The 27,429-nt window shown below is 51.9% G+C and overlaps 2 protein-coding genes across 3 annotated transcripts in view; both read right to left on the reverse strand.

Annotated features, from left to right (window-relative positions):
- The window catches only part of Axl (AXL receptor tyrosine kinase), a 29,098-nt gene extending 21,554 nt beyond the window's left edge, over positions 1 to 7,544 (reverse strand). The window contains exons 1-4 of one of the 2 annotated variants that reach the window (XM_046455767.2): positions 7,063 to 7,544; positions 5,604 to 5,829; positions 5,201 to 5,301; positions 4,214 to 4,390 (exon numbers count right to left, since the gene is read on the reverse strand). In XM_046455767.2, the coding sequence (XP_046311723.1) occupies positions 4,214 to 4,390; positions 5,201 to 5,301; positions 5,604 to 5,829; positions 7,063 to 7,123 (565 nt within the window). In that variant the 5' untranslated portion in view covers positions 7,124 to 7,544. The remainder of the gene's footprint in view (positions 1 to 4,213; positions 4,391 to 5,200; positions 5,302 to 5,603; positions 5,830 to 7,062) is intronic. The other variant, XM_046455766.2, reaches the window with a different exon arrangement.
- Positions 7,545 to 12,473: 4,929 nt separating this feature from the next.
- On the reverse strand, positions 12,474 to 23,261 carry LOC124100304 (cytochrome P450 2S1). Its single transcript, XM_046455807.2, has 9 exons — positions 22,432 to 23,261; positions 21,231 to 21,396; positions 19,358 to 19,507; positions 18,623 to 18,783; positions 18,358 to 18,537; positions 17,493 to 17,634; positions 16,210 to 16,397; positions 13,728 to 13,869; positions 12,474 to 13,581 (listed from the first exon to the last, which is right to left on the reverse strand). The coding sequence occupies exons 1-9, from the start codon at positions 22,603 to 22,605 to the stop codon at positions 13,373 to 13,375; spliced, it is 1,512 nt and encodes a 503-aa protein (XP_046311763.1). The 5' UTR covers positions 22,606 to 23,261; the 3' UTR covers positions 12,474 to 13,372.
- Between the last annotated feature and the right edge of the window lie 4,168 nt (positions 23,262 to 27,429).

Raw genomic sequence — 27,429 nt, forward strand, 5'->3', positions numbered from 1 at the left:
TTCAGCCCCCCACCCCAGGGATTCACATGGCTCACACACTTGCTCTGTCACACCCAGATAGGAACATACATACTAAGACGCACACAGAGGTACACACAGAAGGACGCCTCCTCATCCATACTCCCACGACACATTCAAACACACAAAAACAGCTGGGCATGGTGCCACATGCCTGTAATGCCAGTGACTCAGGAGCCTGAGGCAGGAGGATCGCAAGTTTGAGGCCAGCCTCAGCAACTTAGGGAGGCCCTCAGCAATTTAGAAAGACCCTGTCTCAAAATAAAAAATAAAAAGCCTGGGGGTGTAGTTCAGTGGTAAAACGCCCCGAGTTCAATCCCAATACTGCAAAAACAATGACAACCAGACACACAGAAACACACACACAGGCAGGCACACACAGACACAAATACACACACTCATATACATACACAAACTGATTTAGACGGACGTGGAGGTATATACACAAGACAGACACATGCTTAGGATGTGGCTGTGTGCACACAGACAAGTGTTTGTTCATTGGTAAGTGGGCCTCCTGTCCACCCCCTTCTCCTTGCTCAGTCTGATCACTGGCCTCTGGTGTTTCTGGAATACACACCTGGGAAGCGTGTTCCTGCCCTGGAAACGGTACTCACTTGAAACAGTCTTCCCACAGGTCCATATGCCCCCCTCCCTCCTTCCTTCATTTGATTCTGAAATGATACCTGTTATTCTGCTCCATGGCTTTGCATGTTGCCAAGTGTCCTGCTCATTGTGGGTCTCCCCTGCGAGAATGTCAGCTCCAGGGAGGCAGGTTGTGTGTGGGTTTTGGGTTTTTTTTTTTTTTTTTGGTACCAGGAATTGAGGTACTCAAAGGTGCTTAACCACTGAACCGCATCCCCAGCCCTTTTTATTTTGAGTCAGGGTCTTGCTATGCTGCTGAGGCTGGCTTTGAACTTGTGATCCTCCTGCCTCAGCCTCCTGAGCCACTGGAGTTACAGGCATGCACCATGGTGCCTGGCTAGTTGTGTTGTTTTGTTCCCTGCTGTCAGGGTGGCCAGCACACAATAGGTGCTCCATAAATGTTTGTTGAGTGAATGAATTTGTGTGTACAACAGTGAACACATGAGCATTTCTGAGTATGTATGTGGACAAGTACCGCATAATTCTGTGGGTTAGGAAGTTAACGTGTCTTGAACAACTGTTCAATGTCTCTACACTTGTAGGCACCTTTGTGTGCACAGGCACACATACCTGTCACTGTTACCCATAAACATGTGCACACATAAAGACACACAAACACATGGATACCCAGTGCGCAGCTATACAACACACACAGATGCACAATGTCGGGGGTGGGGGGCAGGATGTGCAGAGGACCAAGTTTCCAGCCTGCTCTTCGGTGTGCTGTCTGCGTGGGTGTGTGCGTGGCTCAGCGGCTCTGGGGACAGCTGTCCTGCTGAGCTCCGGGCGGCTGCGTGCGTGCGTCCGTTCCCACCAGTTCCCACCCTCGGGTCCGCTCTGGAGGGCGGCCTCTGTCCCCAGACACAAAGTTTCCTTTTTTCCGTCAGCAGAGGGAGTGGATTAGGGGAAAGTCACAGAGGCCGGAAGGGGGTGGGCAGGGAAGCGCCCCGCGGCGGCTGCCCAGTTGCCGTCCCGGCCAAGGTCAGGTGCCCCGGCCCCCGCAGCCCCCGCCGCCCCCGCCATCGAGAGGAACAAGACAGCCCAGCGGCCGGGCCGGGGAGCTGGGTCGGCTCCAGCCACCTGGCACGTGGGGGCCGCCAGAGTCAGGGCGCGGGAGCTGGCGGGTGGATGAGCAGCTCCGGGCGACGGGGGTTCTGGAGCCGGGTCCAGTTCCGACCGCAGCATTCCTGCCCCCGCGTGAGTCACCGGGGCGCCCCCCCACCCCGGCACTTCCGGCTGGCCTGGGGGCCTGGCCTGGGACCCCCTCTTTCCAGGCCCCAGTGGCTGCACCTTGAGGGAGGGAGACAGGAGGGACCAAGGGGTCTGGGACGCCCCTCCCCACCAGCAGGCTCTTTCCTACTCCAGATGTGCTTTCCAGATGTACTGCCTCCCTCTTTGCTCCCCCCCTCCAATCCTTTTCCGAGGGAAGGAGAAGGATGGAAGGAGAAAGAGGACACACCCTGAGTAGGGACAAACTGACAAAATTCCTAGACAAGGCACCTCCCCCCCACACACAATGAATCACGCCTAACACACAGGGGCCGTTTTTAGTGCTTAGGCATACACAAAAAACTCAACATTGGCTAAGCTACTCGGATTCCCAGGGCTGATGCTTGTCCCAAACACTCAGTGACACAAACGCACAGTGACTTACTCATAAACACACAGGGGCTGATACTGACGCACATACACAAATGAGTCAACGTTAGGACAAACATAAACACACAAGCACATGTGCACACATTAATCACAAACATCTAACAACAGAATATATGTGGGGTTCGGCGCTTTGGAACACCAACCTCCCTGCGTATTGAGATACACACTCCAGACAACAAGCACACTGAGGCTGGAGAGGGAGAGATTGACCTGCCCCCACCTCCAGCCCCACAGCCACACCTTCATCTGTGCCAAAATAGCCAGACACATTCAGGTTGCTTCACATCCATGGAGATGAAGGGTGTTACGAAAAAGAGTTGTGCAGACACAAAGGCCTGTCATAGATGCGCAAGGAGGGAGACACTGCGGCGGACACACGGTTGGCACAGGTGTGCAGATGCACACTGGCTGGAGGGTACCCTGGATTCAGCCCCCAAGAGGCAGCTGGGCCAATCAATACATGCAGGGAGACCAGATGGAAGTAGATCTCAGACCTAGGACTTAGTGGTGACAGACTCATGACAGCCCACTTACCCTCTGACATACAGAGACATCCATGGACCTGCATCTATAACAGCCAATAGGAAACACACCAACCTATCCCCCAACACATCCTGATTCCACAGGGGGACAGAAGCCCACACCAGGACGCACTCACGCCTATAGATGCACACCTGTGAGCAGACACTATCACATCCACACAGAGAGTGTGCACAAAAGCCACAAAACACACTTACAGCCCTCCCCGCACTCCATGCACACAGTCTCAACAGCTGTGAACACAGAAACACAAAGAGGGATGGACACACCACTCAGTGTAGGTGTCTGTCCTCATAGCTGCACACTGATACACACAAGACCCTCTCATACCTCTCCTCCCTCCCTCTCTCCCTCCCTCTCTCTGTCTCCCTAAGCCTCTCCCAGGTCCTGCCAGGCTGACTCAGGCCCCTACCCGCCACTTGAGCCATGGGCCGAGTCACCTCTCTGGGGGGCCAGCATGGTCACCACAGCTTCCTTGCACACTCAGGGCCTCAGGAATGCTGAGAATGTGACACCTCCTTCACCCCAGAGACCACTCCTCACCCCACAGAGGGAAGCAGCAGGTTGGCCTAGGGAAGTGCCTCCCCTGACTGAGCTGACCCATCTGTGTGCCTGTCTCTCCTCCCTCCATAAGGGGGAAGCCCATATCCAAGTTCCCCCAGTTCTGCCTCTGACTGCCATGTGACCCCCAGCAAGGTGCCCCTTCTGTGTGATGCAGGAGAGGGACACCCAGAAGGAGGGCTTTCCACCACTTGTCCTGACTTTCTCCATCTTGGCTCATCTCTGTGAACTCTTCTCTCTCCTTGCATCTCTCATTCCGTCTCTTTGTAATTAACTTTCTCTATCTCCCATTTCCCCTTCCTTCTTCTTCAAAAAGATCTCTTCCCCTTGACCAAGGTCATCAGGGCTCTTCAGGGCTGGAGGTGGACAGGTTGTGTGTGGGGGGGTGCAAGACAGGAGGGGACATTGGTTCCGGTGGCCTGCTTGGGTCAAGGGCTGACAAAGGGGCACCAGACCCACACACTTGGACCACAGAACAGCTCAGAGGAAACCCAGGACAAAGAATGCTATTCAGAGAGAGGCAGGGGTGAACAGAGGGAGAGGCAGAGAGACAGACAGAAAGACATGTGCTCAGAGAAACAGTGAGATAGGCACAGAGAAGCAGGGAGCTGGAGAAGGCACAGAAAGAGGCAGAGGGAGGCACAAGAGAGAGACAAGGAGACAGAGGCAGAACACCGAGATGGGGGACAGTGGGGGCAGATACACAGAGGCCGAATGTGAAGGGCTGTCTTGCCCCCACCTCCACCTCGCCCGGCTTCTCCACTGACCTGGCCCCTGTTCCCACACTCACCTGGGACATGCAGGTTGTGCTGGGGGCTGTGGGCCATGTCCAGGCTCAGGGGGACAGCATCCTGGAGCCAAAGTAGATTCACAGGTTCTGGGGGTCCCTGGGCCCAGCAGCTCAAGTTGAAGGGGGTGTTAGCTGTCACAATCCTGTCTTCCGGCTCTTCCAGGAAGTAAGGCAGGCCTGTGGGGAGGGCAGTGGATCCCTCTGAACCTCCCAGGTGTCTGAGCCACTTCTAAGATGGTGAGTGAGGCTTTGGACATCAGACTCACCTTGCAGGGTCTCTTGCCAACCCCCATGTCTGAATCCTCGGGACACCTGAGCCTCCTTTAGATGACTGACCCAGGATACATAAGCCCAATACCTGATTCCCCTTATGCCTGACCCCCAACATACCTGAGCCCCTCATGTTTCTTTTCCCTCCCTCCCTCCCTTCCTTTGTGTGTACATGTGTGTGCGCATGCACTGGGGATTGAACCCAGGGGTGGTCTAACTCTGGGCTACATCCCCAGCCCTTTTTTAAATTTTCTGAGACAGGATCTTGCTAGGCTGCTGAGGCTGGCCTCAAAATTGCAATCCTCCTGCCTCAGTCTCCTGAGTAGCTGGGATTACAGGCTTGCACCAACACACATAGTTGGTGCATATCTGATTCTCTTTCCCACAATGTGTGACTCCTCATCTCATCTTACTGATGGGGGAACTGAGGTCCCTGGAGATGGGAAAGACAGTTAAGTCACCTGCCTCTGACTCCTTACCTAACCCCAGAATGTCCTACTCCAAGCATGTCTGCCCCTCAGGACACCCAACAACTCCTAAGATGTCTTCTCCCCAAGATCATATAATCATAGTCCCTCAAACCTGCTCCCCCATAATTGTGGACTCACAGTTTCCTGACCTCTGAAGATCTCTGACATTCCTAGGCTGTATGTCCCCAGGGGCCTTGAGTCCCCCAGCACCCTCTGATCCCTCAGAACCTATGACCCAAGGACTCACCTTCCAGCCCTATGTAGCCAGGCTGGGACATGAAGGTCTGTCCGCCCAGAGCCACTGCACACTGGTACTGTCCAGCATCTGTAAGCTGCAGGGATGCGATTCTGGCAGAAGAGGAGGGATGGAGAGGTGGGGGTCAGAGTTGAACATTGGCAAAGGTCACCAGAACTGGGAGAGGGGCCTGGACCGAAAACTCACAGGGAGGATGAAGTAGACACTATTTTTAATTCATTTTACAGAAGAAGAAAGTGAAACCCCGAGGTCAAGTCAGCAGTTCAAGCCACACAGCCTGCAAGTGGTCAAGCTGGGATTCCAGCCCAGGAAGGGCCTCTTCGTCCTCTGCTTGATGGAGGGGGGTGTAGACGGAGGTGGGGAGAGGCTTGTAGGGGGAGGGGTGACTGCACACCTGAGTTGGCTGACCACTTTCCATTCATCGTCCCAGTCTTCGCCCAGGGGCACCTGGGTTTGGGTGCTGTCTGCCAGCTCTAGGATCTGTCCATTCTGAAGCCAGGTCACCTCCGGGGGCTCCCCCTGAACCTGGAGCTCACACCGAAGGGTCCCCACCATTCCTCGGGCACCAGTGATGTTCCCTGGACTCCCCACAAAGGGATTATCAGCCTCAGCCTTTGCTCCTATGGGGAAATGGGAATTTAGGAGTTTAGGAACCCCTAATTCCCTCCAGCTCCACAGTTTCACCCTGTCTCTGCCTGCCCACTGGCTGCCAGGACCCCGCCAGGCCTTTAGGCCCACATAGTTGTAGAGTGACCTCAGAAGGGGGTGGAGGGCCTAGGCTTGGGGGAGGATGGGAGTTTTCCCAGGGGACTGAGGTCCAGCCTCCATCCCTCCGTTGGGAAGGAGGCCCCGGGATCTGGCAGCCTCCCACGCCCTGGGTTGCCTGGCAGGGGCCAGTGCCTGCCCCAAGGGTCTCTAGAGACTTCACAGATCAGGCTGGTGGATACAGGGGAAGAAAAGGGGCCAGGAAGAGAGATGGGAGAGAGAAAGAGAGAGATGGAAAGACAGAGACAGAAATGAAGAAATACCCCTCAAGAGGGGAAAAGAGGGGAGAGTCACAGAGAGAGACTGAGAAGAGAGAGAGAGAGAGACAGACAGACAGACAGGTAAGACAGACACTGACTTAGAGAACATGGAGAAGCTAGGCATCGTGGCTCACACCTGTAATCCCAGTAACTTGGGAGGCTGAGGCAGGAGGATCACAAGTTCAAGGCCAGCCTCCACAATTTATGGGGGAATTTGGCAAGACCCTCTCTCAAAATGAAAAATAAAAACGGATGGGGATGTAGCTCAGTAATAAAGTTCCCCTGGGTTACAAGGAAAGAAAGAGAAAGACAGGGAAATGAAAACAGAGAGAGAGAGAGAGAGAGAAATGGAGCCCCCCACAGGGGTGACAACTGGAGGCAGAAGCTCCCCAGAGAGGAGCAGACCTCAGTGGAGCCGGGACAGGTGTGGGGAGGTTGAGAGTGGAAAGGGGACTCTCAGGATTCCGCCACTCCTGGGGCTTCTCTGTGGGGATCCCAGCCTGCCCTCCCTGAGCCCCCAGCTCAGCCCCTCTGCCTTGGGCTCCCTCCCTCAAACTCCCCTGTCCGGCTCCTCCATTTCTCCCGCCTGGGCCCTCCCAGTTTCTGTTTCTTGTCCTTCTGTTCCTCTCTGCCTCGTCTCTTCCCTGCGGTCTTGATAGTTCCCAGTCTGTTTCCCCCTCTCCGCTCTCCGAGTCCGCTCTCCGTTGTCCCAAGGAAACTCCCTAAGCCAGCCCAGCACCCCGCCACCTGCCATCCATCCCCCGCCTCCTCTCTCCACTTCCCTTGTCCCTGGGTGGGTGGCCCGGCCCGAGGGCCCCCATCACTCACCCTCGGGGGTCGCGCACCCCCAGCAGCACAGCACCAAGCACCAGGCCAGCGCCCTGCCCATCCTCCGGCCCCACCGCGCCACCGAGGCCAAACTTTCCTCCGAAGTTGCTGGGCGCCCTGCAGGGGAGGGGGCAGGGCCGGGCTGTCCCCGGCCCTCCCCCCCAGCCCTGGGCTCCCCGGCTTTGGCACTGCCCGCCTGGCCCAGCGGGGCCCCTCTGCCGGCTTCGCTCCTCGGCAGCCGCCTTCTCGGTCCCCGGTCCCCGGCCTCCTCTCCTCCCAGACTTCGGACAACCCTTTCCCCGCCCCCGGCTCCCCCTCTGCCTCCGCCCCCGGCGGGAGCCCGGGGGGCCACCTGGGCAGAAAGGGGTTAACCCCGAGAGCAGGGGACCAGCCCGGTCTTAAAGGGGCCTTGGAGGGAGGCGGGGAAGGGGGACGGGGACCCTGGTGACGGCGCCCCTCTCCTGGGCCCAGAAGGCAGGAGGCTGCGCCTCTGTGCTGGGTTCTGGGCGCTGTCCCCTGGGCTCTCTGGGTCTGGTAAACATTCTTCCAGAACTCCACTCCCCTCTCAGCCCACGACGGCCCCCTGCCTCCACCCCGGGCCCGGCCCTAGCCAGGCCTCCTTGGCCCTTCATTCCCCCCTCACACTCAGGGCTCCTTGGACAAGGACACACACACACACACACACACACACACGCACACACACACACACTCAGATGGCATTGACACAGAGCCTGGTGCAGGCAGAGGCACGCAGGGGCACGCTGCCCTGCCTGCCCATGGACACCTTCAGGCAAGTCAGGTCGGGAGCTGCCTCCTAGGGAAAGCTCAGAGAGGGAAGTTCACTGCTGGGTGGGCATCCCAGGGGACACTGATGCTGACACACAGAAGCTGGACACCAGTGTGTGTGCGTTCATGGGAGCACCCCCAGACCCAAGTCCAGCTCTCCCACTAATGATGTGACTGTGGGCAAGTGACTGGCCTCCGTCCCTCAGCGTGTCCCTCTGTAAGATGGGATTAAGAATAGGGTCCAGGGAGCAGGCTAGTTGGAGGGTGATCTGGGTCAAAGTGCGTGCAGTTTCTTGCACGTGGCAATGACAGCTGACAAGGTGCCCAGCGGTTTGGACTTCTCTGTCTCTGCACTTGCGCTGCTCCCTCCCTCTGGCCTCATTGTGCATCCAGGTCCTTGCAGATCCGGGACCTGCGTATTGGCTGCCCCTGCATGGCCATTTCTGCATCCCTGTGTGTTGGGCACAGGGGGCTCTGCGTGCCTGGGAGTCTTATGTACGAGGTGGCTGGGTGCCCGACTCTCTGCCCTTGGCCATTTCTGTTTGGGTCTCCGTATCCCAACAGCTCATCATTAAGTCCTGTCTATTTGGCCTCCTGGTGTTTTTCTCTGTCCCCTTCTCTAGGCCCCCTCCTCTCCTCTTTCTCCCTCCAATCCATCTCCTCTTTAGCAACCAGAGGGATGTTTCTGAGACCCAAATTAGACCTGTTTTCCCCTTCTTAACTGTGACTCCCCTCTGCCCTTGGGGTGAGCACGTAGCTCCTCAGCAGGCCACTCAGGACCCTTCCCCATTAGTCTCCTTGGGCTGTCTCATTTGTATCCCACCTTGGTGATGGCCCCAGCATTCATCCTGCCACCCAGGCCTGAGCCTTGGGGTCCTCCTGGGCACAGCCAGTTACTGATATCCATGGAGACTCAGCTCACAGACCTCTTTGCCACCTGCCCTCGTTTCTCCCTATAACCCCACCCTGGTCCAGCCCCAGTGTCTCCCACCTGGACACAGCCCTGGCCTCCAGCCTGGGCCACCAGCCTCTACTCCTTCTCCCATTCAGCAGTCAGAAGAATGTTTCCCAATCCCAAATCTAACCTTCTCCCTGCCTTGCCCCCAACCTTTTTAGACAAACCCCCTACAGAGGCCCATGAGGACCCCCTCAGAGTCCTGACCCTCCCTCTCCTTTGGTGTCTTTCACTTTCTGACCCAAAGAACCTTCTTACAGGTCTTGGAGCATCTTTTTGCAGCTCAGCTTTCTGTCCCCAACTCCTACATACCCCTCATCCATATCCTTAGGGTCCCCTCTCCACTGTATCACTACCCGGCCCCTCCCAGTATGACCTAGGCCCTCATGTTGTTCACTCCCAACATCCTGTCCTTTTTCTTTCTTTGGGGGAAGGGGTGGTGCAAAACTTTGCATGGGTTGTCATTATAGATTTATTTGGCACAATTTTGTCTGTCTTCTTGGCTGGCCTGTGGGGTCCGGGAGGGTGTAGCTGACTATACATCTAAGTTACTACTGTACTCCACTATCCTTTACAAAGCCTTGACATATAGGTGACAATAATTCTGACTTTTGGGGGGATGGAAATATGTGCAAAGTTCTGCCCCCTTGTTTAGATATATTAGGGATTTCTGCCCACCTAAGGCTCTGTGGAGCCAGCTGGAAGTGTGGCTACCTGGAGCCCGTGAGCACACTTAACTCGAGTTCCGATTGCTAGAACCTACTATGTGTGTAGTACAATTTACCTTCAAATACTTTTCTTTTTGGTACTGGGGATTAAATGCAGAGGCACTCTACCACTGAGCTATATCCCCAGCCCTTTTTATTTTTTATTTATTTATTTTTAAGACAAGGTCTCACTAAGCTGTCAAGGCTGGCCTTGAACTTGTGATCCTCCAGCATCGCTGGGATTCCAGGTGTGTGCCATGATGCCCGGTAGAAATGCACTTTTTAAAAAATTATTATTTAATGAGAAGGACAGGTATAGAAGTGCCCTTTGTGTTGGGGACTGGTGCTTCCACAGTGAGCAGGACAGGGCCATGTCCTCATTGAACTCCTGTTGTAAGGAGAGGAGAAACAACAGGCACAAAAATACGTATTAGGATGCAGGATGGGACCTTGAGGAGAAATAAGGCAGGGGAGGGGACAGCAAAGAGTGGAAGTGCTATTTCAGAGAAAGGGCTGCGGAAGGCTTCAGAGGTAGTGATTGAGTCTGAGGGAAATCAGTGAATGAACACGTAGAGAAGAGCATTCCAGGCAGAGGGAGCAGCCCGTGCAAAGGCCTCCAGGTCGGCCTGAGACAGACTCAATGAACTCTGGGGAGGCCCTTCTGACTGGAATGAATGGAGGCCGGAGCAGGGGGAGGATGGATCAGGGAGGGTTCCAAGTTAACCCCTGGGAAGGCTGGGAAGGCCTCTGGTCTTTATTCTATGGTGGGAACCCCTGGTGGGACTTGAAAGGGAGAGACAGGAGCTGATCTCATTTTGTTTATTTATTTATTATTATTTTTTTTAAAATAATAAATCAAACGCAGGGCCTTGTGAGGGATGGAAGCAAGTACTCTACCACTAAGCTACAGCCCCAGCCCTGGATCTGATTAAAAGATCCCTCTAGGTGAGCATGGTGGAACATGTCTGTAATCCTAGCACTCAGGAGGCTGAGGAAGGAGGATCACAAGTTCAAGACAAGTCTCAGCGATTTAGTGATACCCTGTCTCCTAAATAAACAAACAAACAAATAAATAAATGGTTGGGAATGTAGCTCAGTTGTGGAGAACCCCTGGATTCAATCCCCAGTACCTAAATAAGTAAATAAGACTGGGAATATAGCTCAGTGATGGAACATGAACCAGCATCTACCCAGAGCTCCAAAAAAGAAAAACGAAAGGGTAAACTTCAAAGAGGGAGTTACTGAGTAGGTAGTTTTTGTTGGAGATGACGTAAGGTTTAGGTGTAGTGGGGATGGCTATTCACACATAGTGAACGTACTTAATGCACTAAATCATGTACTTTAGGTTAAAATGTTATCTATATTTTGCCACACATACAAATATATTTGAAGACTATACTAATTATTTTTACTTTGGGGTTCGATAATTCCTAGTATTGAAGCATATTTTTTCTTGATACTAAAATCATCCTCAGCTTGCTTTCTTGTCCCCCACCCCCCGCCCAGTGCTGTGGATGAAACTCAGGGTCTGGGCCTGATCTATGCCCAGTCTCTGATGTCAGTTTTTATATTGATACAGGGCAAGGTCTGTGCCTCTAAATAAATTGATTTTCTGATTTTTTTAGTTGTAGATGGACACAATACCATTATTTTGTGTATATATATTTTTTATGTGGTGCTGAGGATCGAACCCAGGGCCTCATACATACTAGGGGAGCACTCTACCACTGAGCCACAACCCCAGCCCCATGATTTTCGGGTATTTTTATCCAATTCCAAATTTCCCTGAATCTGACTTTTGAGTGCAAATGAGATCTAAGTCATCACCGTAATTTTTTTTTAAAGGAAAAATTTTAAACTTCATTCCTTTTGGAATGTCAAAGTATTAAGAATGGTACTGTTAAATCCAATAATTTAAAAAGTGATAATATCATGGAAAATGCTTTTTAAAAAGGAAATATTAACTAACAATATAGACTTTTAAGTTTTTAGATGAACGGATGCCTGTAACGTACTTGGAGATATTTCCCTGAGCTCCATGCTCAGGTAGGTAAAAAAAAAAAAAAAGTCACAATCTAACAAAAGGCCTGGGGGAGAACCCTGGACACAGCAGATGCTCAACTCCTTCCACTTATGCTGCATGTTTAAAAAACTGTCACAGGGGTTGGGGACTTAGTTCAGTGGTAAAATCCTTGCCTGGTATGTGAAAGGCCCTGGGTTCAATCCCTAGCACTGAACAAAAAAAAAGTGGATAAAAAAACTGTCATAATAAAATGTTGGAGGATTTGTACCCACCCAGGGATGCAAAAATAATAATAAATAAAAATTAATTAAAAAACTAAAATGCTGAGAGAGGGAATGTCCTTAATGCTTAGGCATGCATGTTCAGTTTTTTCTGGGATTTGTCTTAAAATAACTCAAGAGTGACAGATGAGGGGCTGGGGATGTGGCTCAAGCGCGGTAGCGCGCTCGCCTGGCATGCACGCGGCCCGGGTTTGATCCTCAGCACCACATAGAAACAAAGATGTTGTGTCTGCCGAAAACTAACGGTTCTCTTCTATTTTATTACAAAACTTGTTTTGGTTGCTGGGAATCAAACCCAGGGCCTCCTGCATGCGGAAAACTTTCCTTAGATAATTTAAGAAGGAAAAAGATGCCTTTGGTTTCCTTGTGAAGGGACGGCAAGGACAGTGGGGGAGGGTTTGGGCGTTGATGCCTGCGTACATCTGTTTTCAGACACTTCTCAGGGTTTGAATCCATCAGCTTTGGGCTTTCCCTGGCTGAGCAACCGGCCATCAGCCCCAGCCCTGTCCCTCCCCTTCCCTCCCCTCTCAGCCCCACATCTGGTCCTGATGTCAACAGCCAGGGTGGGCGGTGACCATGTTTTTCAGCTCCCGCCCAACCTCAGGGGAGGGGTGAACTCCCCCATCTCCACCCCTTACTCACTAGGACAGACACAGTCACACAGGCACAGTAGGCCCTGCCCTGGGCCAGACCAGGGGCCAGAGACAAACTTTTATTGCAAAATGGAGACCTTCAAGCCACAAAGAGGTCAGGTCTGGCCTCCTTCCTGGCACTGGGGGTTGGGACCTGGACCCTGCTTGGACATCTAGCCCCTTTCCAGGGCCTAATGGGGACTTTGACCACAGAATAGGGGCTGTGCGTGCGTGCGTGTGTGGTGGGAGCAGGTGAGAGTCCTCTGGTGTCCAAAGTCTGTGTGCCTAATTGCAGATCAGAAAATATTTGTATTGGAGAAAATTTACTGAAAGGGGTACTCCTAAAAGGGTGTCCCTGAGGGACAAAGGTATGGAGCTGACTGGGGACTGTGCCTCTGTAAGAGCAGCATGTCTCAGTGGGAGCCAGGAAGGTGTCATGCGAGGGCTGGCTGAATGGATCAGTGGTTGGCGTGTGTGGACAGGGGTGCTTATGAGCTTGGAGGGCAGTGAGGTCACCCAATGGAGCATACTGGGGCTGACGGGACACCCTGACTGTGGCATGACCCAGGAGGTGCATTTTGCTCTCTGTGGCAGGCACCCAGAGATGGTGGCACGGGTGTGTGAGAGCTGTGAGCATGGTGGCTGGACTCCCACATGCAGGTTGAGAGCCCAGGGAACCGTGGGTTGGCATGGGCTGCTGGGTTAGCTGGACAAGTGCTTGCATTTCTGCAGATAGCAGTGGTGGCCCTCGTGGGTGAGTATGGGCATGTGGCTGATGCCTCGGCAGCAGCACAGGCCACTTGTCTGTGAAAATTCCAGAAAACATATGTGTGGGTAGGTGGGAGCCCCTTCAGTGCAGGCTCGTGGCTCTGGAGATACACCCTGTCCACGCATGCCACCGAGGCTGGCAGCCTCTTTCCAAGTGGCTACCTCCGCCCCAAGCTCCCTCCTTCTTCAGCAGGGTGGACCTGCAGCTGGAAGGCGGGTGGGATGTTGAAGAGGCCACTGACAGCTGGCTGGAGGCTCAGGGTGCTCAGGGGGCCTGGGCTCTCCAGAGAGAAGGCCTGTAGGATGGCAGCGAAGAAAAGGAAGAGCTCCGCTCGCGCCAAGCCCTCGCCGAGGCAGACGCGCTTACCTGGCAAGAAGAGGAGAGGGGGCTCAGACAACTCTGTTCATACCCGGGCTCCTAGGGGGAGCCGAGGATGAGCTGGGGATGCAGGGCTGCCCTACCAGGCACTGACAGCCGTGCCAGCCAGGGCCAGTGGTCATAGCAGCAGATACCTAAGGAGAAGGGCAGGAACGCCTCATGCTTCTTGAACTGTCCATTCTCATCCAGAAAACGGTCTGGGTTGAACTCCTCTGGCCGCTCAAAGACTTTGGGGTCATGCAGGACGGAACCAAGGACAGGGAAGATCTCAGTGCCCTGAGGGGAAATAATAAAACTGCAAGTCCCTCACTATCCCAGGCCACCCAGTTCCCCAGTGCAGAATACAAGTCTGGACAGCTGGGGACACGGTTCACAAAGTAGTTCACAAAGTATGCCAACTGCTGGGTGTGGTGCATGCCTGTAATGCCAGCAAGTGGGGAGGCTGAGGCAAGGGTGACTCAAGTTCAAGTCCAGCCTGGGAAACTTAGCCAGACCCTCAGCAACTTAGTGAGACCTGTCTCAAAACAAAACAAAACAAAACAAAAATTAAAAGGACAGGGGATGGCTGGGTGTGGCGGGGCATGCTAGTAGTTCCAGTGACTCAGGAGGATGAGGCAGGAGGATCATAAGTTCAAGGCCAGCCTCAGAAATTTATCAAGGCCCTAAGCAACTTAGTGAGACCCTATCCCAAAATAAAAAATAAAAAGGACTGGGGATATGGCTCAGTGGTAAAGTGCCCCTGGATTTAATCCCCAGTACCCAAACTAAAACCCAAAACACCCAACATTAGCATTAATGGCACTCACACATGCTACCTCACATATCTAACAGGAACATGTACTCACATGTACTCACATGCATATACATACAAAATCTTTGAACAATCCTAGGAGGCAGGTAGGAATATCATTCCTGTTTTAAGATGGGGAAATTCAGGCCCAGAGAACTTAAGCAGTTGCTCAAGGTAACCATTTAGAGAGCTTGGCAGAGCTCATTATTTTTCCTTTGTTTTGAATCTTTGGGAGTGTGCTGTGATTCAGCTGTGCCTGTCTAAGCCACCATCTTACAGAGATGAAGACAAGCGGCAGGGCTGTCCATGAAGTCTCCCCCTGCCCAGGTTCAGAGAGAGTGGCAGCCTCTCAGGTGAGTTCCCAGGGTTGTGCAGTGGAGGATGAAGGCAAGGAAGGGAGTATGAGGAGAGGGATGAAACTTTCTTAATTTTCCTCCTTGGGCCCTGGGGATGGAACCCAGGGTGCTTTAACACTGAGCTACATACCAGCCCTTCTTATTTTTAATTTTGAGACAGCATCTCTCTAAGTTGCCAAGGTTGGCCTTGAACTTGTGATCCTCCTGCCTCAGCCTCCTGAGTTGCTGGGATTATAGATGTGCACCACTGTGCCTGGCAGGGGGGACACTTTCTCTGTCAGGGAGTCTAGCTAATGGGCACCGAGTTGGGAAGGTGAGAGGTTCCAGGAAAAGGCCATGTTATTGCTGTTAAAATAACAAAAAAGCACTGAACACCAACCAGTTCACGTGAGTATAAGAGAAAGGGAGGCGGGGGAGGGCAGGCACAAATAGAAATAGTTAAAGCATAGATTCTAGTTTCAAATCCTGCTTCCCTGATTGCAAGCTGGGTGACCTTGGCAAGCCTTCTAACCTTGCAAGCTCTCAGTTTCTTCGTCTGTGAATTGGGCATGATAATTGTATACAGTTGTTTTGGAGATAAAGTAAGACATAAAGCCAGGTTCTGGGGCACACATCTATAATCCCAGTGACTCAGAAGGCTAAAGCAGGAGGATATCAAGTTCCAGGCCTGCCTCTCAACTGAGTGAGATCTTGTCTCAAAATAAAAATAAAGGGCTGGGGTTGTGGCTCAAGTGGTAGTGTGCTCGCCTGGCATGCACGTGGCCCGCATTCGATCCTCAGCACCACATACAAACAAAGATGCTGTGTCTGCCGAAAACTAAAAAATAAATATTAAAAAAAAAAATTCTCTCATAAATAAATAAATAAATAAAGAGGGCTGGGAATATAGCTCAGTGATAAAGTGTACCTGGGTTCAGTCTCTAGTACAGCAAGAAAAAAAAGAAAGAAAATAATACATATGTAAAGTACTCACAATACCTGACCCAGCAGATCCTCAAGTGCTGAAACCTATGATTCTTGTTATCATTATATTATTGCTGTCATATATAAAATCCCCCCATCCCTACCACCAAGAGCTGCTTTGATGTTTATTAGCATTATATTAGGACTCTAAATTGATACTGTTAGAGTTCTAAATTTAGAAGAGGGGTATATTGAAGGACAGAGGAGGAAGAGATTTTTCCAAGGTCCCAGTGGCTGATTTCTAACAGCCGCGGATTTGATTCTACACCAAGCAGCAACTGCTTCAGGGTTTTGCATACGTTGCCCCCTAGTGGTTCTGGGTCTGAATTTCTCTCCAACAAAGGGGCAGAGACTGAATGGACTGAATGGGAGACACTGTATGTCTGCAGCAGGGACTGATGGACAGACAGACATACATTAAGATCAAGAAAAAGACACACCATTAGCAACAGACTCAAGCCCCAAGGGCAGAGACAACTACTAGACCTTGGCTGTCCATAAACCCACCTGGGGCAGGATGTACCCTCGGAAGCAAGTGGTCCTCGTGAGGGAGTGGGGCATCCCCATGGGCACCAGCGCCAGCAGCCGCTGTGCCTCGTGCAGAACTGCATCTGTGTAAGGAAGGCGGGCACGGTCCCCCAGACTTGGAGCCCGGCCAGTTCCCAGTTCCCGTGTCAGTTCCTCCCGCACACGCTCTGTAAGCAAGAGAAGGGGTGAGGGGTCAGGGGTGGGGGGGAACCCTGTAATCTTCCTTTTGGAAGCTGTGGTAATTGGGGTGAGGCTGGCAGGGATGGTGGGGAGGAGCAGCCCCCCAACTTCCCTGAGCCCAGGACCCACACATCCTCTGTGCTGAGCATTTCATTTCCCATTAAGAGAGGATACCATTATCCATCTCCATTTCCCAGATGAGGAAACTGGGAGCCCGAGTCACTTGCCTGATGTCACAGCAAATTTCACCAAAGCCACCAGGCCCCAAGTCTCTTCTTCCAAGTCAGTCCCCACGCCACTGAGCTGACTACATTTAACACGGCTGCCTGATCCGGAAATGCTGGAATTCCTTGGCACTCATTCCCAGCCCTGCCCCTTACCCCCACACCCCTCTATCACTGTGGCAGTTCAGCTCCGGCCCATGCTCTGATGACCCCACATTTTTAATCTACAGCCCTGACTTGTACATCTTGTGGTCTCCTGGATCCCTCCTCCTTGGTGGCTGCAGACTCAATTTATTCCAGACTGGCTTTGCTGTATTCCTTGAGACCAGCTCCTTCATCATCCTTCCTGTCCCCAGCTCAGGGTGGGCCCTGTCTCCAGCCAGAAACTGGAACCCGTCTCTGCGTATCTCCTTCTCTTGTTCTCCAGACCTATCGATTCTGCCTCCTCTTCCTTCTTCACAGCCTGGTCCAGCTCTGTCCTCCCTGTTCAGGTCCCTCTCCTGCTCCTTGGGTTCCTGGCATCCTCTCTCCCCCTTTATAATCTACTTCTTCGGGCAGAGCACAAAGGTTTTTCTAAAATGCAAAACAGACCCTGCGTTCCCCTGCTCAAAATTCTTTCATAGCTCTCTGCGGCCAACAATCCAGGCTTACAATGGACTACCAAGGTGACAAGACCCTGCAGAAGTCTCCTGCCTTGTGTGTCACCATGCTCCATACTGCAACTGGCAGCCCCCAATTTCTCATAGCTCAGGGGCCCAAAATGCTCATTTTTATGTCCGCGCTCTGGCTCAGCCTGCACATTTCCCCTCTTAAATGCTTACTTCTGTTCCGAGGTTAGCTGGTAGAAAAGGATCTTACTTTGGACCTGAGGATGTTTCAGCAGGAGCAGGAGGGCGTATCGGACAGTGGCACCTATCGTCATTGTCCCAGCAAACAAGAGATAAGTGACCGTCATCAGCAAATTCTTCTCAGTGAATTCCGTGTTTGGCTTTTGTTCCTCCTGGGAGAAACCAGGGAGAGGGGCTCAGAGAACACAGGCTGTGGGAAATAGAAGTCCAGAGGAGTCAGGTTTGGGGTGCAGCACAGCAAGTTAAAAGAACGGTCAGGGATTTTACATAAACATTTGGGAAAAGTGGAGAAGTGAGGACTGATCTCCAGCACTTTTTTGTATTTGTTTAGAGACAGGCTCTCACTAAGTTGCTTAGGGCCTCGCTAAGTTGCTGAGGCTGGCCTTGTATTTGTGATCCTCCTGCTTCAGCCTCCTGGGCCCCTGGGATAACAGGAGTGTGCCATGGCACCTGGCTATAATTTTAAATTGTAAGGACTCATCATTCAGTGATTGTAATTCACATAAAACTCCCATCCAGTGTGAATGGGGGGAGTGTGTGTGTGGGGGGGGGTGAAGAACTGCTGGGGACAGGACCTGAAACAGGCTGAGGGAGGAACAGAGGTGACAAAGGGACAGAGACACCTGCACTAAAGGCATTCTGAGGGTGGGGGTGAGGGGAGCCAGGGAGAACAACACACAGAGGCAGACAGAGAGCCGAACAGACAGAAAGATGGAGAAGAGGTGTGCACACACATGCAGGGACACATACACAGGGACACACAGAGAGACACACAGATCCAGTCGAGATCCCCAGGCACAGTTGACCCAGGGGGCCAGCCAGACCACCAACTCCATTTAAGGCAGATTCATGCATCCCTCCCACTTCGTCCCCACCTGCGCCATCTTGAGCAGGAAGGCATCCACAACATCACGAGCAGGTCCTGAGCTGTCCAGGCTCCCCCGGTGCCGTTGCACCTGCTGGGCTGCAAAGGTGGCCAGGGTGCCCAAGTGATGGAGGAGCTGTGTGTGGGGACCTGGCAGGGGTCGCAGGAGCCAGGAGAACATCTCATAGGTCTGTGGGTGGAAGAACAGCTGGCTCTCAGAGGGCTTGGCAGGAACCTTTGGGGACGGTGGCTGGAGAGGCATCCCACACACTTACCTGGCCCCATGGGGAGCTGATCCCCAGCAGAGTATCACCAGCGGCCTGTATGATAGCCTGAAACTCCTTGTCCTTATAGGGGAAGCGGAGGCCAAAGGTGAGGGAGCAGATGACATTGGAAGTGGCCTGGGCCAGCAGCAGGGAGGGATCAAATGGACGTCCTGGGGGGTGTGAAGGGCAAGGGAACTAATATGGCACTTGGCAGACCCCTGAATACAGAGCGGAGGGCAGGCCCAACTAGAGAGAAACAGATAGGCTGTGCCCGTCATTCCAGTAACTTGGGAGGCTGAGGCAGGAGGATCACAAGTTGGAGGTCAGTCTCAGCAATTTAACAAGATGCTGGGGAACTTAGTGAGACCCTCAGCAACTTAATGAGACCCCATCTCAAAAAAAAAAAAAAAAAAAAAGAACTGGGGATGCAGCTCAGTGGTCAATCCCTTCAATCCCTAGTATAAAAAAAAAAGAAAAAGAAAGAAAAACAGGTGAATGGATAGAGAGACAGAGAGGATTACACACAAATAGAGGAAGACGGGCAGAAAGAAACAGTGGCAAAGGGAAAAAAGAGGGATGGAGGCCCCCAAAGAGGGAGGTGACAGCATCAGGGACATAAGAGATTTGTGACACCCTCATGGGGCAGCAAGATGGAAAAGAGTGGAGGTGAGCAGAGACCCCAGTCCAGCCTCAAAGCCCCAGGCTTCCCCCTCTCTCCCGACTCAGCCAGGCCCTTGCTCTGACCTTCTGTTTCCCGGAAAGCCTCCACCAGACACTGGACCTCCTCCTGGATCAGCTCCTCGCCTTCTCGCTTCCCCATGCCCAGGTCCCGCAAGGCCAGCATGGTGAACTTTCTGAGCTGCTTCCATCGCTCCCCGTTGGCAAAGAAAACTCCTGTGTGGAAGTCTAGACTCAGGGAGGTGCCCCCAGATCCCTGTCCTGAATCCATACCAGCCTCCCTCAGGCATGAAGACTCAGTAGGTGCTCAATAAATGCACACGCAACTGGGATGATCCAGGCTCCTTTTGCTCTGTGATTAACCAGGGTGAGTAAAAATTCCTTCCTTCCACCTGTTCACCTTCTTTCCTCTTCCTCCCACCCGTGCATCCTAGCAGATACAGAGCACCACTGAATCCTCTGCCCCACAGTTGGGAAGACAGGAAGGATGGGACTCAGCTCTCTTCCTCCTTTATTCAAGACACCTGCTCTAGAAGATCTTCTCTTGCTCTGAGTTTAGTGTTTCTACCTCTTGAATGCTGGCCAGTAGTGGCCTCCTGGATGGACACCTCCTCCTGGTGTCCCCTGTTCTTCCCTGTGTCCCCTCCACCCCTGTTCCAAACTGGAGTCAGTATCTCTCCTTCCCCATCTCAGTGCACCATCCATCTGGGCCCTGCCCTGGTCAGCTGGGGTCCTCTCTGGGCTCCCAGCCTTCAGTTCTGTCCCTCTGCAGTAACCAGTGAACCTGGATCACAAAGTCAAGGTCAGCCTGGGCAACACAGCAAGATGCTGTCTCAAAATGAGAAATAAAAAAGGGTTGGGAGGTAGCTCAGTGGTAAAGCACCTCTAGGTTCAGTTCCAAGTACCAAAACTAACTAAATAACTAATTAATTAATTAAAATACTTCAAGGTTTCCAGGAAAGGCTCTGGTGTGACTCAGGCCCTCCACGAGCAGGGTCTCCTGACCTCTCAGTTCATTACTCACGGCCAGGCTTCTCTCACTTCCTGCCCCTGCCAACCAGCCTTTGGACCTGCTGCTCCCTCTGCCTATATGCCTCTCAGAACCTCCCTTCTAGGTGAACTAACTCCACTTACATTCCAGCTTAAATGTCACCACCTCTGAGAAGCTGTCCCTAAACCCTCGCATCCCACCCCCGGTACACAGTCCTGTGTCCAGCTCTGAAAGCTGCACTTCAGTATTTGAGAAGGCTATTTCCTTCCTCCGTTGTCTCATTCCAAGCCCCCTCTCTCACACTGAGTGGACGCTGCATCTGTCCCATACAGGGCAGGCATGACGGGCTGTCAGTGCTTTTGTACAATCTGGTCTTTCTGCCTGGAACACCCTTCCCTCTTATCCTGAGTCCTAACCCAGACATCTTCTCTTCTAGGCCCACTTTTTGGATGTTCCCCACCCCATAGTCCGAGTTAGGTCCCCTTTTTTGGATTCCTATAGTCCCAGGGCTTCCCCCAGGACAGTCTGGGCCTCCCCATCATGGCCAACCCCTTTGAGTTGTCAGTGTCTGGTGACAGCTCTGTCTCCTCACTAAGCCTAGGTGCTCTGGGGGAGCAGGACAGGGGCTATGTCACCAGCTGAGCAAAGCACGGGTCGCCTCCTTCTGTCTTAACACGGAGGATACTTATATTTTTTGTATTGTGAGTGTTCGCCTATCAATTCCAGAGCCTTGAAAGTTCTCCCACCCTGGGGCTTCACTTGGGTCCGTGATTAGTAACTGCACAAGGCCCCATCTTCTTTTCCTCCTTGGGACAACCCTATGTGATAGGTACAATTCTTGTCCCACTTCCCAGAGAAGGGAACAGAGGCACTAAGCTACATGCAAAAGGTCACGTACCTGTAAGTGGGGGCAAGACCCAGCAGCCCCCCACTCCTCTCATGACTCACCATGACCATCAAAAACCTGGTCCAGCGTCGCCAGGGTTCCCCGCCCGCTGAATTCCTCCGCTTGACCTCCCAGGGCCTCCTGCACAGCCTCATGCCCAACCAGGACCACCACTCTCCGCCAGGGGCCCAGGTGCACAGTGAACACTGGCCCATACTTTTCACTCAGCTGTGGGCAGAGAGGGAGAGGGGGCCAGCTGCTGTGGGGCCGGGACTGCCACTGTCAGCCAAGGGGCCTCCATCCTGATGGAACCCAGTCCTAGGAGGAGCCATCTGGTCTGGTACAAACCAGGAACTTGTCCTCTCCCCCCAAGCAGAAAGAGCCCCTGTCAGAGGCTAGTTCTCTTTCTGCACCAGGCTCCCAGGCCCCTTCCTCCCAGATCTCATCCCCCTACTTCCTGCCAGACCCTAACCTCTGACCCTGGGACAGTTCCAAACTAGTTTTGAGCTACAGAAGTGCTCCCTCTCCCCCTTCCCTTTCCATCACTACTAAAACCTCAAATTCTAGGGCAGATATTGTTAAGCACTGCCCCTCCCCAGACGCCCACCCCCTTTCTATGTCCTCAAAGTCCCTCAGAATGCTCTAGGATGGGGCGTCTCTTCCCACCCCACCCCCTGAAGGTTGGGACTGCCTCCCCTTCTTCCCACCAGGTCCCAGGAGCTCAGCTCCCTCCTAGCGGCTGCCCCCGTCCTCCCACACCCTGTGTCTCTGCAGGCAGGTTCCTTCAGCCTGGGAGGCCCCCTCCTCGGAGCCCAGAGACCTCCGACCTCCCTCCCCCTCCACAGCACCCCAGAGACCCTCGCTTCCTTCTTCTCATCCCCACTCAGGACACTTCCTCTCCTCCGGGGACAAGCCCAGTACCACCAGCCACTACTTTTGAAGGCTCCATCCTAACCTTTGGTCCCAGGCCACCAGCTCCCCAGCATTCTGTGGAGTCCTCTGCCCTGGAACCCCTGCTTCCTACCTCTCACCCCCCTCCAGGAATCTGGGGGCTCTGCCCCTCCCAGCCCGGTCCCCAGCGAGGATACTCTCTCCAGGGTACCCCTCTCCTTCTCAACCCTGGACAACCTGCTCCTGTCCTCCATCTCGCAGGGCATCCTAGCCCCTTTGCTCTGGGATATTCCTGGGACACTCGAGAACCCCTGTGCCCTGGCACACAGAGGACCCTCAACCCCCGGCCAGGTGGCCTCCGCCGCCCCTCACCTGCAGGAAGCCGGAGTACAGCGCCCCGGGACGCAGTTGCAGGAGGTTCCCCAGCAGCGGCAGCGGCGCGGGCCCCGGGGGCAGGTGGCCTCGGGCCCGGTTCCAGGGCAGCGCCAGCGTCAGCAGCAGCAGCAGCAGCGCCAGCAGCAGCACCCAGGTGCCGGCCGCCTCCATCTCGCAGGTCGCCTCTTCCTCCTCCCGAGGCTTCCCGAGGCTGGGTCAGTGAGGGGCGGGAGCCAGGCGGCTTCCTCCCCCACGAAATCAGGCGGAGGCGGGTGGGGCAGCAGCCTATCCCCTCACCTGCTGGCTGGCTTCTCTCCCCGCGGTCGGATCTCTCCCGGACCACCGCCGCCGCCGCCCGAGGTTGGGAATGTACGCAGGAGCCGATCTCGCAGGTCGCCTAGTTTTTCCCGGGCTTCGGGGTTGGCGGGGCGGAGAAAGCGCCCTGGGCCCCAGGTAGGGTGTCAGCAAACGAGGAGAACCTGTGAGCCCAGACTTTGGCTGCCTGTAGGCGGCCACACCTCGCACCAGGCGGCGACCTGGCGCAGCCCTCCAGGGCTCCTACCTCCCTCCGCATTGTTATTGAGTGTGCGAGCGTGCGTGTGTGCCTGTGCTGTTATCTGAGAGCCTCCAGCATCTTCATGAACTTGGAAGGGGGACTTGACCTTCAACGATGAAGAATCTGCGGTCGAGAGGTCGACTACTTACCTAGCTTGGGCCAGGTCCTGGTTTCAATCCCCAGCACCCCCAGAAAAAGGGGGAAGAATCTCTTAGCTCAAGATCATGAGGCTAAATGACAGCTAGTATTTGGACCCAGATCAGTCTGATTCATTGATTCATTCACTTAAAGGCATCTTGCATAATGGTTATGGTTAGGAGCTTGACAGCCAGAGTCAGACTACTTAAACTCACAGCTGAGCTTTTCTGTGCATTTACTCTTGCACAATAGGGCTAGTTTTCAGAATTAAATAAGTACATATCTACTCAAAACTTAAAACAGAGTAAGGTGCATATATAACAATTACTAACTAAATGTTAGCTAATATTTCTACAAATAATTGCTATGGAGGGCCATGTGGCATGGTGTGTTGCCTGTGATCCTGGGGATTCGGGAAGCTGAGGCAGGAGGATTGCAAATTCAAAGGCAGCCTCAGCAATTTAGGGAGGCCCTAAGCAACTTAGTGAGACCCTGTCTCAAAATAAAAAAATAAAATAAAAAGGGCTGGGAATGTGGATCAGTGGTTAAGCGCCCCTGAGTTTGATCCCTAGTACCAACCAACCAACAAACAAATAGATAGATAAATAATCATTGTTACAGAGGTCCAACTACAAACAAGGATTTGTTCTACAGGGACTGCTGAGGCAGGAGGTGGCAAGGTCAAGGCCAGCTTCAGTAACTTAGCCTGACCTTGTCTCAAAATAAAGTTTAAAAAGGGCTGGGGGTGTAGCACCCTTGGATTCAATCCTCAGTACAGAGAAAAAGAAAAAAAGGCTTTGTTCTAGACCTGAGGATGCATTATGAGCAATCCAGGGAAGGGCCCTGCCCTCTCTGAGCTCATATCCACAAGCAAATTAAGTTAAAATTAGATAATCAGGAAGCACAGAGGCCTGCTGGGGGAATGGGCTTGTTGAAGAAGAGAACATGTCATGCATGGGGGGCAGGAAACAGTGTGGGTCCTATTCACTGCTGTATCCCCAGCATCTAGTGCAGTGTCCTGCACACAGTTGGTGCTCAATAAATATTTATTGCCTCAAAGATTAAATCTAGAGCTGGGGGCAGTGGCACATACCTGTAATCCCAGCTACTGGGGAGTGGAGGCAGGAGGATTGCAAGTTTGAGGCCAGCCTCAGCAAGTTAGTGAGGACCTAAGAAACTTAGTGGGACCCTGTCTCAAAATACAAAAATTAAAAAGGGCTGGAAATGTGGATCAGCAAAGCACCTCTGGATTCAACCTCCTGTACCAAGTAGATAAGTAAAAATTCAATAAACAAATAAAAAGAACTAAGGATGTATCTCAGTGGTAAAGTGCCCCTGAGTTCAATTTCTCAACAAGTGCCAACAATAAATGAATTAAATAAATAAATATAGAGGGTTGAGGACATTGCTCAGAAGTGGAACATTTACTTATCATGTGGGAGACTGAAGGTTCAATTCCCAGGACCAAAAAATGTAAACAAATGAATGAATGAATAAACAAACACATAAATAAAAGATTGACTGTAGGAGATAGGATCCTGGAGATCTCCAGGGAACTGGTTTGCAGGGCAAGACTGCATTTTGGAAAGACTTTGCATTTTATTTCTAGTGCAAAAGGGAAGCAGTTTGTTTCCCTATTTGCTGGTGTGATGTCCTGAGCTGCTTTCCTCGGCCATTTTCCCTGATATTCTGCTTTATCTCAGGCCCTGAGGAATGGAGTCAGCCACCTATGGACTGAGACCTCTGAAACCACAAGCCCCCAAAATAAGTTTTCCTGGGGCTGAGGATGTGGCTCAAGCAGTAGCGCGCTCGCCTGGCATGCGCGGGGTGCTGGGTTCGATCCTCAGCACCACATAAAAATAAAATAAAGATGTTGTGTCCACTGAAAACTAAAAAATAAATTAAAAAAAAAATAAGTTTTCCTCCTTTAAAGAAAAAAATTTTTTAAAGGCACCCAGCAGAGCAGTTACTTTGCATTTTCATTTAACATTTTAGTTTGAAAACTTTTGAACATATAGTGAACACCTGTATATGGTAGGAGAGAGAAAACTTTGTTACTGTACTCTGAAGTTTTGAAAATTGAGTTTATGAAATAAACAGAATAGGGGCTGGGGATGTGGCTCAAGTGGTAGCACGCTTGCCTGGCATGCGTGCGGCCCGTGTTCCATCCTCAGCACCACATACAAACAAAGATATTGTGTCCTGAAAACTAAAAAATAAATATTAAAAAAATTCTCTAAAAAAGAAAAGTTAAAAAAAAAGAATAGACAGGTTAATTGGGGAAATTTTTAATTGCATGCATATGCACAGGAATTCTAGAAAATAGAAGGGTTAGTTGATTGAAGTTTACTAAGCATCCTGAGCTAAAGAAAAGAATAGGGAATTGGACTCTGGGTTGGGGACAAGCCAGAGAAAGGTGAGATTTGTACCTGCATGGTGAATAAAGACTGCAGATAAAGTCTCTCAGGTAACAGAAGTGATCTCAAAGCAGTCATCTTCCTGATCCAGGTATTTTCCTAATGTCTATTTCCTTTAGAGATATACATTTGTTTTACAAAAGACAGCTTCTCCTGTCTGCAGTTTTCCAAAATATGTCAAGGAAATATGTCTTGTAGTGGTGCGTTTTGGCCTCCAATGGTCGTATTTTGGAGTGGTGTGTTCTGAGCCCCTCAAATACTCACCCCCTAAATTCTACCAATAATATTTTATTGAACTTTGTTATGCACCTATCATCTTGCCCCATTAATCCAACTTTTTTTTTTTTAATGAATTCCAAAGTCATGTCATAGGAGAAAATATCTCTGAAGAAGGGTCTGGGAAGTTTCCAGAGAGAAGGAGAAACTTGACTCAGGACCAACGGAGTTCTTGGCATACGTGGTGGAAAAGAATTTCAGTATGTGCCAGCCAAAGGCATAGACAGGTTTATTTAGGAAAGTAGACACAAATTCGAGGGAGAATGTGCAACCACCCCTTGGTGTGGTATGTTAAAACTTCTAGAGGGCTCATGTTAGGGGCTGGACTGGAGGCGGAGTCAGGAGGGAGTTTCTTGCCTGTTTTTCCTGCGCTTGCACATTACCCTCATGTTACAAGGGCTCTGGCCCAGGAGTTGCAATTGTTCATGAGTGTTTTCTGCATTTCATTGGTTCTTGGGCACTTCTTTGAGATTCAGTATCTCTCCCTTTATTACCAGATTCCTATCTCAGTCAGTTGCACACTCAAGTACACTTCACTCCCAAATGCTCCACACTTGCTAAGCAAGTTCTCCACCACTGAAATACACCCCCAGCACCCCCACCCCTTTTTCTGTTGAGTTACTGGCAATTGAACCGCTTCCCCGAATGCTGAAGGGTAACACCGGAGAAGCACTCCAAGCAAGTGTAGAGTGGACAGTGGAGGCTTCATTAAAGGACATTAGAAAAGACTTCTCCCCGGAGGAAGAAAGGGAGAGGTCTGCCCTTTTTTCTTGCTGAAGTCTTCTCTTAGTCCTCCCACACTCCTGTCCTTGGTTTGCCTCTGTCCTGCAGTGATAGAGTGCAGGTGGGAAGGCCAAAAGGTGGGAGATGGGGGACTGAAGGGGCCTGGAGGAGTAATCTGGGCAGGAAGGGCCTGGGGGGGGGGGGTTCTGATTAGCACCTCCCTGCTTGCTGGGAGCTGCTTCTTTAACAGTTCCATAGGATGGGTTCCAGGCCTTGGGGACATTAACATTTCAATTTCCCCAAGTGCTGTTCTGGACTCCATTCTTGATAATGGCCTGCATTTTATTTATCTTACTCGATATTAGACCCAATTTACCTAACTACACTAATTACCTTACCTATCTGTAAATCTGGCTTCACAAGAGCGTTCTGCCTCTGTGCTACATTCACAGCTCTTTCTTTTCATTTATTTTATTTTTTATTTTTATTTATTTATTTATTTATTTATTTTTTTAATTTATTTATTTTTAGTTCTCGGCGGACACAACATCTTTGTTGGTATGTGGTGCTGAGTATCGAACCCGGGCCGCACGCATGCCAGGCGAGCGCGCTACCGCTTGAGCCACATCCCCAGCCCCAATTTATTTTTTTTTGAGATAGTGTCTGCATAAGTTGCTGAGGGCCTCACTTAGTGGCTGAGGCTGGCCTTGAACTTGTGATTGGTCCTTCTGTCTCAGCCTCTCAAGTCACTGGGAATATGGGTTATCGGTGACCTGCTTCCCCACATGTTGAAGTCTGAACATTAGAGAAGCCGGCCTAGGCAAACATATGAAGCAGGGTTCATTTAAAAAGGGGTAACATAGACTTCTCCCTCAAGGGAGAAGG

Source organism: Marmota monax, unplaced genomic scaffold, assembly GCF_021218885.2.
Source record: "Marmota monax isolate L192 unplaced genomic scaffold, Marmota_monax_Labrador192_F-V1.1 WCK01_AAM20220418_F8-fsc00149, whole genome shotgun sequence".
Lineage (NCBI taxonomy): Eukaryota > Metazoa > Chordata > Mammalia > Rodentia > Sciuridae > Marmota > Marmota monax.